The sequence below is a fragment of the Mixophyes fleayi genome, chromosome 9 (assembly GCF_038048845.1).
Source record: "Mixophyes fleayi isolate aMixFle1 chromosome 9, aMixFle1.hap1, whole genome shotgun sequence".
Lineage (NCBI taxonomy): Eukaryota > Metazoa > Chordata > Amphibia > Anura > Limnodynastidae > Mixophyes > Mixophyes fleayi.
The window spans coordinates 36,304,300-36,321,245 of record NC_134410.1 but is presented as its reverse complement, the minus strand read 5'-3'; the positions used below and the strand labels follow the sequence as shown (position 1 = coordinate 36,321,245).

The 16,946-nt window shown below is 37.6% G+C and overlaps 1 protein-coding gene across 2 annotated transcripts in view; it reads right to left on the bottom strand.

Moving 5' to 3' along the window:
* Window positions 1–2,609: 2,609 nt before the first annotated feature.
* HTATSF1 (HIV-1 Tat specific factor 1) overlaps window positions 2,610–16,946 on the bottom strand; it is a 32,581-nt gene continuing 18,244 nt past the window's right edge. The window contains exons 3-9 of one of the 2 annotated variants that reach the window (XM_075187286.1): window positions 15,829–15,876; window positions 15,572–15,726; window positions 13,677–13,840; window positions 11,827–11,926; window positions 8,077–8,166; window positions 6,169–6,306; window positions 2,610–4,666 (exon numbers count right to left, since the gene is read on the bottom strand). In XM_075187286.1, the coding sequence (XP_075043387.1) occupies window positions 4,376–4,666; window positions 6,169–6,306; window positions 8,077–8,166; window positions 11,827–11,926; window positions 13,677–13,840; window positions 15,572–15,726; window positions 15,829–15,876 (986 nt within the window). In that variant the 3' untranslated portion in view covers window positions 2,610–4,375. The remainder of the gene's footprint in view (window positions 4,667–6,168; window positions 6,307–8,076; window positions 8,167–11,826; window positions 11,927–13,676; window positions 13,841–15,571; window positions 15,727–15,828; window positions 15,877–16,946) is intronic. The other variant, XM_075187287.1, reaches the window with a different exon arrangement.

Sequence of the window (16,946 nt, the reverse complement as noted above, 5' to 3'; positions counted from 1 at the left end):
ATCATATGATAAGCATACAATTCCCAAACAATGTCACATGGCTTTTAAAAAAAAAAAAAAAATATTATATGAAACAACCCAGCAAAAGAACTTACCAATGTAATTCATGATATTATGATTCACAACATATTGGGCAACAGCTGACATAACCAATTAATGGATTTAATACACAATGCAGGTAGCAGTTTAGACTTCCCTTTCTCCATGCTACTAAAAGTACAATAAGAATATTATTTTTCTTATGTCTATTAAAAAGGGGGGGGGGAGAGAGAGAGAAACAGATGAAAATGTAGATTAGTGGAGATAGATGGATGTATTTTTCAGGCTATATGGCTCACGCTCACCTCTTAGTTTTCCTAACTTATTCTTGCAGTAGCGAACATGGAAATATTCGCAACTTTACTGAACCATAAGTGTAATACTGGCTAGCAGCAGACAGTAGGAAGTAATCATCACTCCCACTGGGTCCCAGCGCTGCCATCAGCCTGGGTACACACTATACAAAATTTCTCTTGATGCAATATCCTTAACGATTAAAGAAAAAAAAAAAGTTCCGATCAGCATAACAATGCATGTGTACACTCTAACACATTCTACATGATTTCCCTTTGGCTCCGTGTTCTTCATCTGTCATAACCATAAACTGAAAAGATTGGGACTCTGCACACTCCATAGAGATCTATGGACACTGTCGGTCTTGAGTGTATATACACTGCAGAATTGGAATGACATCGTTCAACAAGATTTTTAGGGGGGGTATTCAATTGTTGCTTTTAACGCGCTAAAACAAAAAAAACGAGCACTCTAAAAATATTAGCGTTAATACGGTAATTACTCGCTAAATTTCATCTCGCAGCTCCCTGAGCTGCGAGACGAAATTCAGCGAGTAAACTACTGTATTAACGGTATTTACGCGCATATTACCGTATTAACGCTAATATTTTTAGAGCGCTCGGTTTTTTTTGTTTTAGCGCGTTAAAAGCAACAATTGAATACCCCCCTAAGTCTGGTTTAAAAATCAGACGACACAATACAATGTGCTTTGGAAAAATAATCATTTATCGCTGCAACGTACACACTAATGCTATATCGCACAGAGCGGTCGTTTATCATTTGATTGGCCCGATAATCGGCTGAAAACATTGTAGCGTGTACCCACCCAGCCTTACTCCCTTTTCTTTGTGGCAGTGAACTTATCTTGAGTGCTAGAAGGGTCTGCAGGACAGAAAGTCAACTGTTATCAGCACAGGCTCATCGCAGCCATAGTTATTGCTATTACAAAGAGGAGGGTACACACTGTATACCAGTCATTAGCAGGCCTCAGCATTGCATACTGACCATTAAGTTCAACTTTGCTTGGCATAAGTTATGTGGGCACTCTAGAGTCACTACTCTATAAATAAATAATAATAGCGGGCATGATGCACACAGATTTACCGCTATAATAACATGCATAAAAATGGGTGGTTTTAAGCTGCCACGAAATATTGGAAATACACCCTGCAAAACTTTTTTTATTTTTTTTATTTCGAATAGTAGCTCCTTCCAAAAACATCCTCTATTTTATTTAAACAATTACAAAGCTAGCCGCAATTCAACATAATGCTAGGGAGAGAGCGACCATAGTCTATATGCACCGATTATGTTATTAACCTGAAAAAAAATAAATCATCAACATATGAAAGATTTGTAATAACCGTAAAACGGAAATTAATTTAAGATATCAATTATAACAAACATGATCTTCATGATAAACTTTGTATGAATATTAAAGTACCATCAGAGAGACACGCTAAGTGAATTACAGGGAGAGGCTTAGCCATGATGCAGTGCAGTGTTTTTGCCCTTTGGCATAAGTGTTCACATTTTTTCTTTAACCCCTTAATGACTGGGGTACATTGTAGCTTACTCATCAGAAACTTTTTAGCCGCTCTGCTACGTACTGGTTACAGGCCCAAAGACTTTTTATTTTATTTGGCTTTTGGTATCAAAGTGATTTTTTGTTTTTCTGTCATTACAGACCACATATTCTGTTAGGGGCACTTTTTTTAAAAAAAAAAAAAGAATAAAAAGATAACATAGTAGAAAATATTTGTAGGATTTTACTCATGGTTACGTTCAACCAATTATTGTGCCCATAGAAATAAGTTCTTAAAATATGGTCCCCTAATTATCCCATTTTTTTTTTTCTTACTAGAATGTCCCCAAATAGGAGAGATCAGACCTTAGGGTTCAGTACAATAAATTTATAGATTTCAATTTTGCAAGCAATTTTTTTGAGCCAAAATACCACTTTTTTTTTATTTGTTTAAATGACTATAAAAGTTAATGCCTGTCATCTAAAACCCAGCAACTTTCATGCCTGCGTGGAGGCACCAGTTATTATGTAATTACCGGACAGATACAACAGGCGGAAGGATGTGTATTGTACTGAACACCATTCAATCTGGTTATTGATTGTCTCTCTCTCACATAGAGCACGTCCACTATTCAGATGTGCGTAAAAACATGGCACTGAAGACTTAACACCCTTCTGACATAGATCCCTGTGTGCACCTTAAATAACTAGCTAATTATGTGTTTAGTGAAAGGCTGATAGGCAGCTGATATAAAGTCAGGATTTTATTTTTAACTTTTCTCAGCAACCCACATGATAGAAGCATATCCTTTCTTACCAAAACCAAATGAAAAGCTTTACAATTGTAAAAATATACTAAAGGACTCAGCAAGAAGCAACTGAAAAAGTCAGCAGTATAATGGAAAATGTCTTGCATACATCTAATTAACAATAGTGCTCTGAATATTAAATTATGCCAGTTTATGAAAAAAATTAAACAAGGTACTAGATTTACATATATCTTATAGTTTTCCAAAGCTTTCTTCCAGACAAGATACTATTTACGACTATGTTCTATAGAGTATAAAAATATTTGCTCTTCCTAATAAAAGTAAATCTATTGCCCACATACAGTGGATGCAGACACTTTGGGGGCTGAATCAATATTGAAGACAGAATAATTCACTTTCTCCACCATGCCTCAGAGAGGTCACTGGTTCTTAGTAAATTAATAGGCTGTTTTAATGAATGTAAGTTGAGCAAACATACCGGCTGCCTCTACTGTGTGTAGACAACAGACATACATTGAGACAAACACACAAATACATTTCATTTACTGTAAAATGTGCTTTTTCTGCTGCAACAATAATAGTAATGGCTTAATTAAATAAATCATCCACAGAGTAAACACAATGAATTATTTTATGTTTACAAACAAAAGAACAGTAAATAAACAAAAAAAATATATTTAAGAAATTACTTTTTTTTTTTTTTATGAAGGTTTATAAATGGGTTGGAATAAAAATTACACAATTTATACAACTAAACAGTGACACTTTGTTACACACACACACTCGCTTACTCAGCTTTAATAAGTCAGGTTCTAACTCCTGCCCTTGCCCACAACCATAGAACTCAATGTTGTTAGTACCATTTAAAAGGAAAAAAACAAAAAAAAACAAAACAAATTTACAGAAACAAGTTCATCCAGTTCTGGGGCTGCTGGCGCATTCTCAAACTTTTCACAAGAAGTTCCCTAAATTTGCTGCAAGGTTTTAGGTTTATTTTTGTTTCACTAACTTCCGAGCGCAAGATAGAAAAAAAGAAGAATCTGCCCCTATGTTGCTTTCTTACTTAAGCACACTTAGGGGAGAATTAAATTCCCCGCATTGCTGTTTAGAACATCGCGGGCCACGCTCCACTCCATTACCGTTACTACGGTAATGTTAGCGCAGATTTCTGCTCGCGGCTCCCAGAGCTGTGAGCAAAAGTCAGCGTTGAAATTACCGTAGCAACCGTAATGCGCGGTCCGCATTGTTCTTTAGAACAACACGGGGAATTGAATTCCACCCTTTATGCTTTCCACCTCTAAAGACCCCAACCCCCACAACCACACTTTTCTCTGGTCTACAATGACCTATACCTGGGGTGGGGTCGCGTTGGAAAGACAGAGCACGGCTTAGTGAGCAAGTAACATAATAGAGGGGCTGATTAGTATGTCAGTTCCTCTACTGGCTGAGACTCTGTTATAGGTGAACGAAGGGGAGAGATTATTTTTTTTTAATTTTTTTTTAAAGTTTATTTATTCTCCCGCATTCAATTTCCACAAGTATCTAGTTTATTAAAGCAAACCCTGATCCTGGAGACAGGTCGTCTTAACCAATGCTAGAAATTAGAAAAAAAAACCTTGGAATTTGATAGACTTATTTTTTGTTTAGTTCTGAAGACTTATATCAAATGTAAGCATGCACCACACTTCGATCATCCTAAAAATGACTGAAAGAAGCACAGAACGCTAGATAAAAAGCAAGTGCAACACTACAAAGGTCCTTTCTCCTCTTCATCGTCGCTGCTGCCAATGTTGCTGTCTGTGGATGCGGCATCATCACCGGCAAGTTCAGGCTCCTTACTTCCTGCTTGCAGGCCTTGGTTGTCAGTGCTAGGTGCAGGCTCTGCGTTATTGTCCGCTTTGGTTTCAGATTGTCCATTATTTACAGGGGGTGTCGAGCTATCATCACTCACATGATCGGCCTTTTTCTGCTCCTCAGTCTGCAGGAAGTTATCCCACCCTTTGAGACGCTCTTCTCTTTCTCGAGACGTTTCTTCAATCTGTTATAAGAAGTGTTCATTAGGACCAGTAATAACAAGGCTTATAATACTCATGTATATAGTGTAATCCAACTTAGATCGATCATGAAGGTTAGCAGAGGATCCATCACAAAGCCCATGCAAGCAGCATCTTGAAGGAACAGTTTTGCCTTTTAATTGCTGTGTATGGATGGTCCTAAAGTGACAAGTAACTCTGTTCAATGGCTACTTGGGATAGATGTTGATCCAAGTATATTGAGCAACTGATCCCATCCAATTTGGTCACCCACATGGCACTCAGGGCAAGCAAACAAAGAACCATGTATGGACTGCTTAATCGAGTTCCCAAAAAGTATTCTATGTGCAGGTCTCACACATAATTATTTTAAAAAAAGAGATCAAAAACTACAGTGTTCACTTAAAATGTATCTTTGTCAATTTATAGGACCAAAAGAAACCTCTATTAAAAAAGCAGAGAAGATGGCTAGATCAGTCCAAATAATCTATTTGGGCAGCTATTTAGTTTTAAAGCATAAAACGCAAAGAGACAAAGTGCACGTTCACAGCCACAAACCAAAACTCAAGCAAACGGAACTCCGGATTTGTATTTAGAAATGCAAATATCAGTGTTATTCTACAAAATAAACAGTGGTCATTTTGGTATCTGAATACGAAGACAACTTTTTGTTACAAAAGTAATGGTTTAACTAAGGCATTCCTATCAGATCGAGTCAACATTAGTCTTATTTCAATATCCTATATAGCCCTCATTTAGTTTTCACATCGTGGCCAAATGAATGTTTTGTATAACATGGAGGACAAACTGGGTGATAATTAGTAGATTATGAGTGAGTGTGAGAACAATTCATGATGACGAGGCACAACAGAAAGAACAGCTGCACTGAGTTACCATGCAGAGTTGTAAGTCAGGAGAGTTAAGTGACAACAAGTCATTAACATAGTGGCAATGCTGAACTGGGCTATTTTGTTTTTGGTTTGTGGTGGAAAGCTACATTCCTATGCACTTGTGACCTACTGTTCTGTAAATAGGAAGTACAACAAGTAGAGAGTCAGCAGTGCGATGAAAAAGTGTCTTCCATACAGCTAGTTACCAATAGCGCAGACAGTACTAAATTACAAAATTTATAGAGATGTTAAGTTTGCATATAACAATATAGTGTGTGTGTGTATAATATCTATCTTCTAGTTTACCAAAGCTTTGTTACAGATATAGACACAGCACGGTGTTCTATACAATATAAAAATGAAAGTATAACTATCGCCTATATGCAGTAATTTTGTGGACTGAATGGGTATTCATGAAAACGCAGCCGATCAACACACTTCAAATATATATATATATATATATATATATATATATATATATATATATATATATATATATATATATATATATATATATCTATATCGCACACAATGCAAATATACTTATGTACAATATATTAATATACACACACACTGGAAAGTAGTGCATGGCTGTGATGCTTGAGCCAATACAATACCTGGTAATCTGTTACACCATCCCATGCTTCCACACTCAGCTGGCGACCACCGAACCACCTCCCATTTAGAGCCAGGATGCAGGCATCACTTTCATCCGTCTCCTTAAATGATATGGATGCCACTCCATCTGGGTGCCGCTAATACAAAATGTACAAAGAAAGCTGGATGATTAATAAATACCAAACAGTATCCAAACAGAGAGACAAGCAGCAATACACCCAATTACACATCAATAAACAGTACAGATATTAGCAGTAAAGGATAAGGAGCTATATACAGAGTGATAAGGGCATGCATGACATCTATAAAACACCTAGTTACATTCCCCCTGTGATAGTGGCACGGTGCGTTACACTTTATTTGTGACCATACACTACAGTTGCTGGAGCTTGTAAGCTGCCTTATCTAGGACCCAGACGCAAAAGAAGGGAATTTGACAAAAGATAAGAACCACTTGGTCCATCCAGTCTGCCCATTCTTAATCCTAAAATATCACACCCTATTTGATACTTAGCTCCCTCCCCTGTAGATTTAGAATGATATTACGTATATACAAAAATACTTACAATCCCTCGACCATATTACCCTCACCCAACTCTATATAGATGCTATTCCACCTATTCTTATCCCTTCAGAAAATAGATTCTTCCTCCAATTTGCTCTCCAGATTAAATGCAGGTTCTCATGTGTGAATACTACTCTCCCTTTGTAGAATGCTTTCCTCCTGGACCTTGGTATAACTCTTCATATATTTTAAACCTTCCCCTCTTTGCTGGAAGCTATACATATAGAGGACCTTTACCCTCTCCTGGTAAGTTTTAGGAAGTAGAAAATATACAAATTTTATTAGCCCTTCTTTACATATTATATAATTGATGTCCTTTCTGCAACTAATTAATCTTCCCTTGCAACCTAGCATCCGACTGGCCTTCCACATGTAGGCCTACCTATAAGTCAGTGTAAATAGATCCCTTTCCTGATCAGTAGTTGCCATATTTGTGGTGTTACTAATCATTTTGGTAACCCCCCCTCCCTGTTACATACTTTTCCTTCAGTACCAGAGGTGTCACCAATAATGACATTGATAGCTTTCAATGACAGAGGAAAGGGTTGGTTCAAATAACCAAGCCTTATTATTTTTTTGGTTTCAATTCATATCCTCCAACAGACAAGGCTTTCTGTTAAAACAAACCTTGTTAGGGTCTCCCAAAATAAAAAAAATAGACAGGAGTTCATACTTGTGCCCCATCCCAAAAGCATTTTGAAAAAAGTGAAGAGTTTCCAACATTATCAACTGCGATTTTAAATAAAAGCAACAAAAAACAATATTAAAATTGTTAGATCAAAAACACCTTCATTCAGGTTTTGGTTATAACCGTTTGTTTATAATGATTGTACCTAATTGATGTTAAATAAAAAATCATATGTAAAAAAAATAAATTGATAAAAAATTGTTAGATCAACTAAATAATGAATTATGCATCAATGACAATTTAATGTAGAATTAACTTATATGCCTAAAATACTTAGGGGTAGATCCAAGGTGCCACAATGCGCTTCCAGAACAGCCCGTAAAGACACAAATTTCACTGCAAGGTGAAAAGGTATGCAGAGATTTGTTACCGTATTGGCCAGTAATCTGCACATGTCCGATTGCACCTCGTGGCTAATTGAACCTGCCCCCTTAGAATCCAAGTCATTTATCCAATAGACCACATATGGTGGATTAAGTTACATTAGGATCAACCTGACAGCTATATGGTCATGCCCTCCCCCCCTGAGTGCAATGTAAACGTTTCCTAATGTTGGTGTATGAAGTGGGTTTAATTGCAGTTTAAAAGGTGAAAAGTATTCTGTTTATACACAATGCAAAAAACAGGTGTCCACTTAAATCAGCAGTTACCTACATCAAATATAAGGACTTTCTTCACTTGTCCAAATTTTTCACATTCTGACCGAAGATCTTCTCGAATTTCATTCAGTACAAGTGGATCCTCCTGTAAAAGCAAGGTGTAGAGTTGTGTCAATTCATAATGCAACAAATTTATTATAACTAGAATGAAAAACTACAATGTTATCTCATATGTAATTTTAGAGCTCTGTATAAAATGTATCATGCCAGGTGCTTACCAAACAGTAGTGTGATGTAAGTCTCTAATATGTACAAGACTGCTAGGTCTTTGAACGTTAGTAGCCAGAATCAATGTGCCAATGAGGCAAGTGTGTCTGCTGTGGGTCCTCTGCTTGATTTTACCAGAGGCCCCAACAGCACAGTGGATTCAGGTTAGGGATGGAAAGTTTGTTCCAAAAAAAATAATTTTTTTTTAAAGTGGATTTATAGTCACGTCTATAGAATTAGCATACAGCAGAGTTACATCTAAAATCCTAAAAACTACACCAGAATAAAGAGGTTAATTGTTTTATTTCAAAAATTTAATTTTAAAATTACTTTTTGGATGCAATTAATCATTATGGATGAGTAAACACACACACAAAAAAAAAAAAGGTTTATATATATCACACATACATATAAAACTGAATAAACCAAGTGCGTTCATTATACTTTCTTTCCCATGTTTCCTCCTTTGGCTTGAAAATAAACATTTTGGGTACGTCAAAGTTTTATGATCTGAGCAAGCTGCATGACACATTGGTGTCTGTTTTTCATTTGATATTTCCGAAAGGCCTACTTTCACCCCTGTGCCGCAGGTTGCCATGTTGGGAGAAATAAGCTTGCTCAAAAGAGATTTAATTTATTGGTATTGTACGATATTATACCATACCAGCCGTGTACACTGGAATAGCATTTTGATCTGTTAACTCTAGAACTGCTTTCTTGTTACCATTGTACTCACAATTCAGAAGAAAAAAAAAAAAAGAAATGATCCTAACAGCATAGAGGATATGTACAAATGTGTCTACCTGGAATATATTCATCCATCCACACTTGTAAAGCTGAATGAGAACACAGACTGGGATGAAGTGGTAACAACTAACAATATCTTGTAGTGTTTTGTCAAGACACAAGTACCGTTTATAAACGTGGCTTCAGTTTAATCCCTTAACAAGATTTATTTTAAAAGATAACACACACACAAGCAATAGTTTTCACAAGAATATTCCTAATTTGTCACACAAACCCTAGATACTTCCAGTTATCTAAAACCAACAATGTAATAAATGACTGATGACAGACTGTAATATACTATATAATTAGCGATTGTCACAAAAGAGAGAAGCCCTAAATAATCTAAACACCGACTGTTTGTAACTGATCATTTGACCAACAGTAGCAACAGACTTGAGCACTGGAAACAGAAGACGTTGCCCTACCCACATTCCACACAGTCGTAAAAATATACAGCAATCTGGTCTGACTGGTATGTGCATATCCAGAAACTCAGTTTATTTGTAATCAAGCAACGCATTTCTTCTTAATGAAAGGCATGTGTGGTCTGAGTTAGTACAAATTTTCCAATAAAAATGGGGCACATTGCATTGGTGTTACAGTACAACAAACATTGTAGGTGCCCTGGTGCTCACCAGAAAGAAGCTGTACTTATTTTCTTATCAAATAATGTATTTGGGGCTATGTGAATTTATAGGCGAACACTTCTAAATGAGGATTATGTACCAACAGTACAGCTTCAAATGGACCTGGAGATTTCCCTCAGATTATAGAACATAGTTTTGAACAAAAACAATAATCTACAAATACAACAAACTGGATTAAAAAACAAACCGTTGTCAACAAGAATGTGTGCCCATGTTCTGTCTAGTACAGATGTACAACCACAATTTTCTTTTATAGCCCCATGACCAAGTATCAGAAGGGAAGAAGTCAGAATCTTCTCACTGCTATAGGAGTTACTCTCCATGATCCCCCTCCCCACCCCCCACCCCCACAGCAAGTTCTCCTGTTCGCAATGGCAGCACAATTTTAAAATTAAATGTTTCTGACACATATGAACTTGTCATGTGTCAAGAGCAGACACATGACAAGTTATATGTGATAAGTATGTACCCCCAGAACAGAAGGGAACTTTGGAAAATGCCAATCTGACACTTGACGTGGGTTAAAGATAAACGGTTTATTGGTGGCTTTAGTGCACCATGTAAGTGTACAGATACTCAGATTAGCAAGCCAATAATAAATAGAAATGTCACAGGTTTGCTTCAATAGGGGGGAAAAAAAAGTAGTGTGTTTTGGTGTACATCTCCTTTAAAAGGAAGAGTATGATCTGAATATCGTTTTAATATGCAATTTATAATTAAATATAATTCTATCAGTAAATAAAATGTGGCTGTCCGCAAAGTCTACAGCGCCATCTAAATGTGGGTTAGATATGATTTTTCTTATGTTATGAAATTTCTCATCTACATAAATAGCTAAAGCAACAGTGACCTCTGCAGGCTGCAATAAATAAATTGTATACAAAATGAAAATAAATAAATAAAAAAGAAGGAACGGATTTATTAAAATAGACCTGTCAGAGACTGTAGAGCCTGCTATCCGCAGCCAACAGGTACACATTATATAAGTTGCAAACATTTGAACAACCCCAGCTCTGTAGTAGTCTATCCCTTCGAGTGGCCCTCCCAGCATGAGTGGCTAGTCTGCCATCACTGACAGCTCTCTCCTCTCCATGCCGTCAGACGTGGCAGGCCCCCGCCTCTCCACTGAAGGACTACATGGGGGTTGCGGCATAGCTAAAGATGGATCAATTGCTATTATCAATACCAGAGGGACAGGTTCATTTTACCACTATCAGTAGAAGCATCAACACAAAACCATTAAAAATGTAGAAGAGAGAGTATTGCTCCCTATTTAATTAGGAAAAAAACAAGTTTATTATTTTGTTTTGGCATGATGTTTTCCCCATCGTCAGTATACTGACTAGTACCTTACTAGAGGCAAAAAGTGTCACTGTTGCCATACAAATAGTACAAGTGGTCAACTAAACAAATGCAATGGTGACACCAGCAGGGTACAATCAATTTACAAATGTGCATATAGAAGTATATGGTACATATAAGCAGAATATATGAATATGGTCTATTTTTGTGCTATGGGATTTCAGTTCTTAGGATTGTATCATGTGTGAGTTGCTCCTTCCTTAGACTAGTATATTATTAAACACATGACTGTATAGTAAAGTTACAGATTTGCTTTTTTTGACAACTACAATACTTAACAACCCCACTTAAAAACATAAGAAAATATAATAGGACCACTAAACCTATAATACAAGTTGCCTTATTTTAAAGAACTGCTAATAATATTTACAAATATTTATGTAAATGTCATTGTACCCAGACAAAGATCCTAGTGTGCCCTATAACAATTACTTGTAGCAACAGAGGCGCATATAAGGGCAGGCGGTACGGCATATAGATGAATACTTCCATGTGTAGTGTAGATAAGCCCCAACAAGGTGTTCGCATCTACTATGCAGATGACTGCAAGCTATTGTGTTCTGTTATCAAAGAGGGAGTGTGCTTCTGTGTCCTTTAACAGACAGGAAGTCTGCTGTGCATGTGAAAGATCTTCCCCAAGATGTCAAAATCATCCCAGATATGTTCAGTTCTGATGCTTTTACATATGTATTTGTGGCTAAGTTTTGGTTTCATTGTCTTGTGAAGGATTTATTTCTCACCTCAAAGTCTGAGGGGTGGAACATGTTTTTGATGATTACAACCCTCTCGAATCGCTTTCTCAGTTCGCTGGCTTTCTTCTCCGGCCTCCAGTCCAGCTGTCTGGGTGGGAAGAAAAGATATTGGAACACTGTCACAGACTCTGCAGAATTAAAAGACCACTGAACCAAAAATACAAATTAGCTTATATAAATAAAATTACTAATAACATTCACATAGACATTATACATATATATGCCAGCTTTCTGTAATCCAACAGTTCCATTGAAGGTAACAGCAGCCTGCTACTGTTAGCCACCTTGCAGAAGTCAAGTTCCGTCAATGGCAACATACATACATACATATATATACATATATATACATATATATATATATATATATATTTATTTTTTTATTACTAATAGTAGTACTTAACCACAAAACCTAAAACACTACAGATGTGGTTCTGGGCAGACCTTGGCCTCAGGACCCTTGTCCCCCCTCCTCTACATCACCACTTGGTCAGGAGGACCAGCAGGAGTCAAAGAGCTCTGCCACTGAAGGATTACTATATTGGGTGTGCTACTTATCAAACCCTTTCCCAAGCCGCCATGCCTTTTCATTTCTGATTCACCTGTGTTTGGTTTAGCAGCCATGTACATGAAACTATTCATCAGCACATAAGCATTTTTTTAAATGGGATCAGAAGAAACCCCATGCATATTTTTGTGTGCTGCTTTTCACCACCCCTATTGACCTTAAATGTAAGCTGATCCAATATAAAAAGGCATCTTACAACAGTTTAACGCTAGTCAATACATAATTAAGCTGCTTTTTCCTCTGAACGGAGCCCGGCGTGAGGCAGGGGTTGTTTTTTGGGGGGACTCCTCCGGAACTTCAATACAGAACCGGCAAACTGGTTTTGGCCACCACTTTAAAATGGCAGCAGTGTGGGGTGTGACCAGGAGGACCAATCACAATCCGTAATATTTGTGACTGGTCTTCCCTCCTCGACCCCACTTTGCAAGTAACTGTCCTCTGCCAGACATTTTAACATTGGAATGGTTACCTACTATGCCTTCTAGTAGACCCAGTAACAGGACGTCTGGTGGGCATTATTAGCCACATTTCAATATTTCAGCCCTGGTAAGTTACTAATATTTTTCATGTATAGACAGGTAAATAATACTAATTAGTTTTCTCTATCTACAGTAACATAGATTTTAGGTTTAGGGGACCTCTCTATGGATCAGATGTATAACTAAAGTGGTATAGAAGAAAATAAGTCACTTTCTGCGCTGACGGTGTAATACGAATGTCTGGTTGTAATATATGCACAAATACATCACACAGTCTGATTGCAAAATACACACATCTGTGTTGTCAGTCCCCATTCTAGTCATAGATAAAGGTACCATCTCCAATCCGAAGGTAAGGACTACTCGCCTCCATATTAGGAACGCCGAAGTGTAAGTGAACTATTGATACATTGGACAGTCCACACAGCTAAACTGTTCCTATTTTTACGTGACTGTCCGTTTGCCACATTCTCATTTGATCTTTCGGAACCAATTGTGTATGTATTACAATCAGACAGTGTGATGTATTTCTGTACTGAGAACAGAGACAATTACATGTATTATGTAGTGTATTTATAATATCTATAAAAAAAAAGAAAAAAAAAAAAAAGGATTAAAATTTAGAATGGCTTACGATCAAACAAGTATAACAGCACTATTACAAGACACCTAAACTGTTTGCAGTTACCACAGACAAAGACTTGTAGGGATTATTTCCTACAGCATAGATAAAGTTTTTAATGCTATTAGTGTAAATATGTATGCTTTGTATCCACCAACAAGCGGCTACCTACTTCTGCTGGAGAGATAGCTTCTTCCTGTAGTCCTTGCTTTTCTTCCTTTTCTTTGTGGCATCATATTCTCCCTTGAGTTGGAACTTTGCACTTTCGACATGAAGTTTGTATCCTCTGATTTCATATTCATCAAGAAGTTTCAAAGCCAACTCAACAGATTCTCTCTACATGGAAAAAAACAAAAACAAATAACCTATCTGCAACAGTTTAAAAAAAATTAAACAGCATTAAAGCCTTGGCTTATACTAGTGAGAATGCTACAGGTAACTCTTCAGTCGCCAGGGGGCAATGGCAAAAACTTTATCCCAGGAGAGCCCACCCTTTTTCAGATTTTATTTTTACTTAACCCAAGCTAATTTTATGTAGTTTTTTGGTACATACAGTTTCTTTTGTATCATAATTGGGTGAATCAATTTTAATGTATTTGCATTATACACCTTTAAATGAATTCAACAACCATAATATCCACCTTATTTTATTCTGTGCCTTCTAACATTTGCAGATGAAGTTTATTTGAGGTCTGGATTATGTTTTGAGCAATAACAAAATGTAAATGTAAAAATGTTTGTGTGTCTGTCTATTGTACTTTTCTTTTTAACTTTAATATATATTTTTTTAATTCTTATTAGAATGCTTGTTTAATTAATTATTATAGTTAACATGCGATACTATAAGTGTGATGTCAGACATCCCAGCTCGTATCAGTGTGTAAACACATGCTCTACCACTAGGGGCACTGTGGGAGAGGTGATCAGTGTTTTACAAGTACTAGATCAGGGGTGGCCAACCCGAGGTTCTCGAGCCGCATGCAGCTCTTTGATCTCTGAAATGTGGCTCCGTCATCTGCCGGCAGATCAGAGAAGATTCAGCGGTTCAACTGACAGCCGCATCGCGTGACCTCCTCTGCACAACGTAGGGAGGGCCGGAGTGTCACAGCCAATCATGGAAGGAGGAGGAGAGCATGTAGTGGGCTCTCCCTCCGTTCTACTGTGCGGGATCCAGCGGCTAAGTGTTGGAGGTGTGAGAGGTAAGTAAGGGGTGTGTGTGATCTGATTGCATGTGAAAAATTATGATTGGCATGTAGTGAGGCTGTTTGGCATGTGGTGGGTCTGATTGCCATGTGGGAATGTCTGATGGGCATTTCTGGGGTATGTGGGTAGATTTGATGGCATGTGGATAGGTCTGATGATGTGTATGTAAAGGCATCTGGGGGGGATCTGATGGGCATATAAAAGGTCTGAAGGGCATGTTGGGCATTTCTGACTTTTTTTTTTTATCCCCCCTTCAACAATTCCCTCCACAATGATTGTGGACACAGAAGCAGTAGGACCTACTGTGAGGAGACTGTAAGTACCCTTTGAACACTACTCCTCTGGACACAGCAGCAAGATAAGAGCTGTGCTGATTTGATGATTATTTTTGGAAGTGTTAGATATTATCTTTTTCGCTTAGCAAGGTATTGTAAATAGTTTTATTTTCAATGTATGCGTCTGCTTATACTGTGTATATGTATATGCACACATATATAAAAGGTAAAGTTGTCTCTTTGCGATATCTATAGATATTTTTTGGCTCTTGGTCTCTGACTGGTTGGCCATCCCTGTACTAGATCATCTCATTCGTGGTGAGCACATAATCATTGTTTTCTAGCCGATACTTGGGGTAAAGATCACTTTTTATATGAGCGTAATTAGCGATTGGGTGTTGAATTGTAATTTACATGCAAGTCAGGGGCCTATTGGCTCACTGAAGTTCTAAGCTGCAGCTGACAGCATTAGCAAAAAAGAGTGCCACGAAACATAGAATTTATGTCACTGGCACCTAAGTGTAGGCCAGACCACGGCGTAAAACCTACATTGGTGACAAGGGTTAAATGAAGAATGATGATCACGGACCTTAAGATAACAGCACAGGCCATCTCCCTTCAAGTTCCCAGCGTTGTCTTTATATAGCTTTATTTTAAAATCATCAGACTGTGGATCTCGCATGATAATGCCACATCTAGACATAATCTGGACAAACTCATCATTTGTGACATCAGGAGGGAGTCCTGAAATACACGGAAAAAGAAACAGACACAAAATTATTTATATTTAAAATACTTAAAAGCACTAAATGACAGATTACAAAAATACATGTTATTGTAACTAACCTGTAACATACACGTTTGTGTTTCTCTGATCTTCCACATTGAACCAACCTGTAATGAAACCAGCATTTAAATCCGATACAATTTATCTGCTCTCATTTTAGAATTCAAGAGGGAAGAAAAAAAAAAAAAGATAACAAAAAGTCCAGATGTGTTTAAGGAAAAATAAAATGAGAATCACCTTATTTAAAATCAAAAGTTCTTCAATGGTATAAAGAAAGTTTATCCTATGTTTAGAGATGCTTTCATCAACCTCTATTAGTCTGAATGTATTTTTGCTCAAAAAGCAGTCGCTTCTCACTGTATGTTTAAAAATTTTCATACCAAAAGGGGAAAAGAGAGGATTTTTATACTTACGATAAATCCGTTTCTCTGATTCCACATGGGGACACGGCTACCAACGGTTGTGGAGGGGAGCTTGGGGAGTTGGCACATAGCTAGTTAACTTGTTAAATGTATCAATGCTGACAGACCCCTCCCCTCTACAATCCCCCGTAGCCTCAGTTTAATTATAAAGCCCCAAGGAAAATAGGTCAATCAACCAAGAACATACAGCAGAAGATCAGAAGGGAGGGATCGCAGTGTCCCCCAGATGGAATCAGAGGAACGGATTTATCGTAAGTATAAAAATCCTCTTTTCTCTATCATCCTATCTGGGGGACACTGCTACCATGGCCACGCTCTAAAGCAGCCCCCTTAAGGTTGGGACCGCTCTGACAGCCCGGCACATAGAGCACTACGGTCAAAAGTGGCGTCCGAAGACGCAAAGACATTGAATTGGTAAAATTTTGTAAAAGTATGGACCGAGGACCAGGTGGCTGCTCTGCAAAGTTGGTACACTGAGGCCCCATTTCTAGCTGCCCAAGATGCTCCCACCGACCGGTTGGAATGGGCAGCAAGTCTTCCTGGCACAGGCCAGTTATTCCTGAAATAAGCCTGCCTAATGGTTGCAGTAATCCATCTTGCAATGGATTGCTTCGAGGCTGGCCAACCTCTTTTATGAGAATCAAAACGGATAAATAAAGAATCTGTATTACGAATTTGTGAGGTCCTCTTAACATAAATTCAAAGCGCCCTGACAACATCTAAACTCTCCATCGAATACTGGTCGGAGAATGATG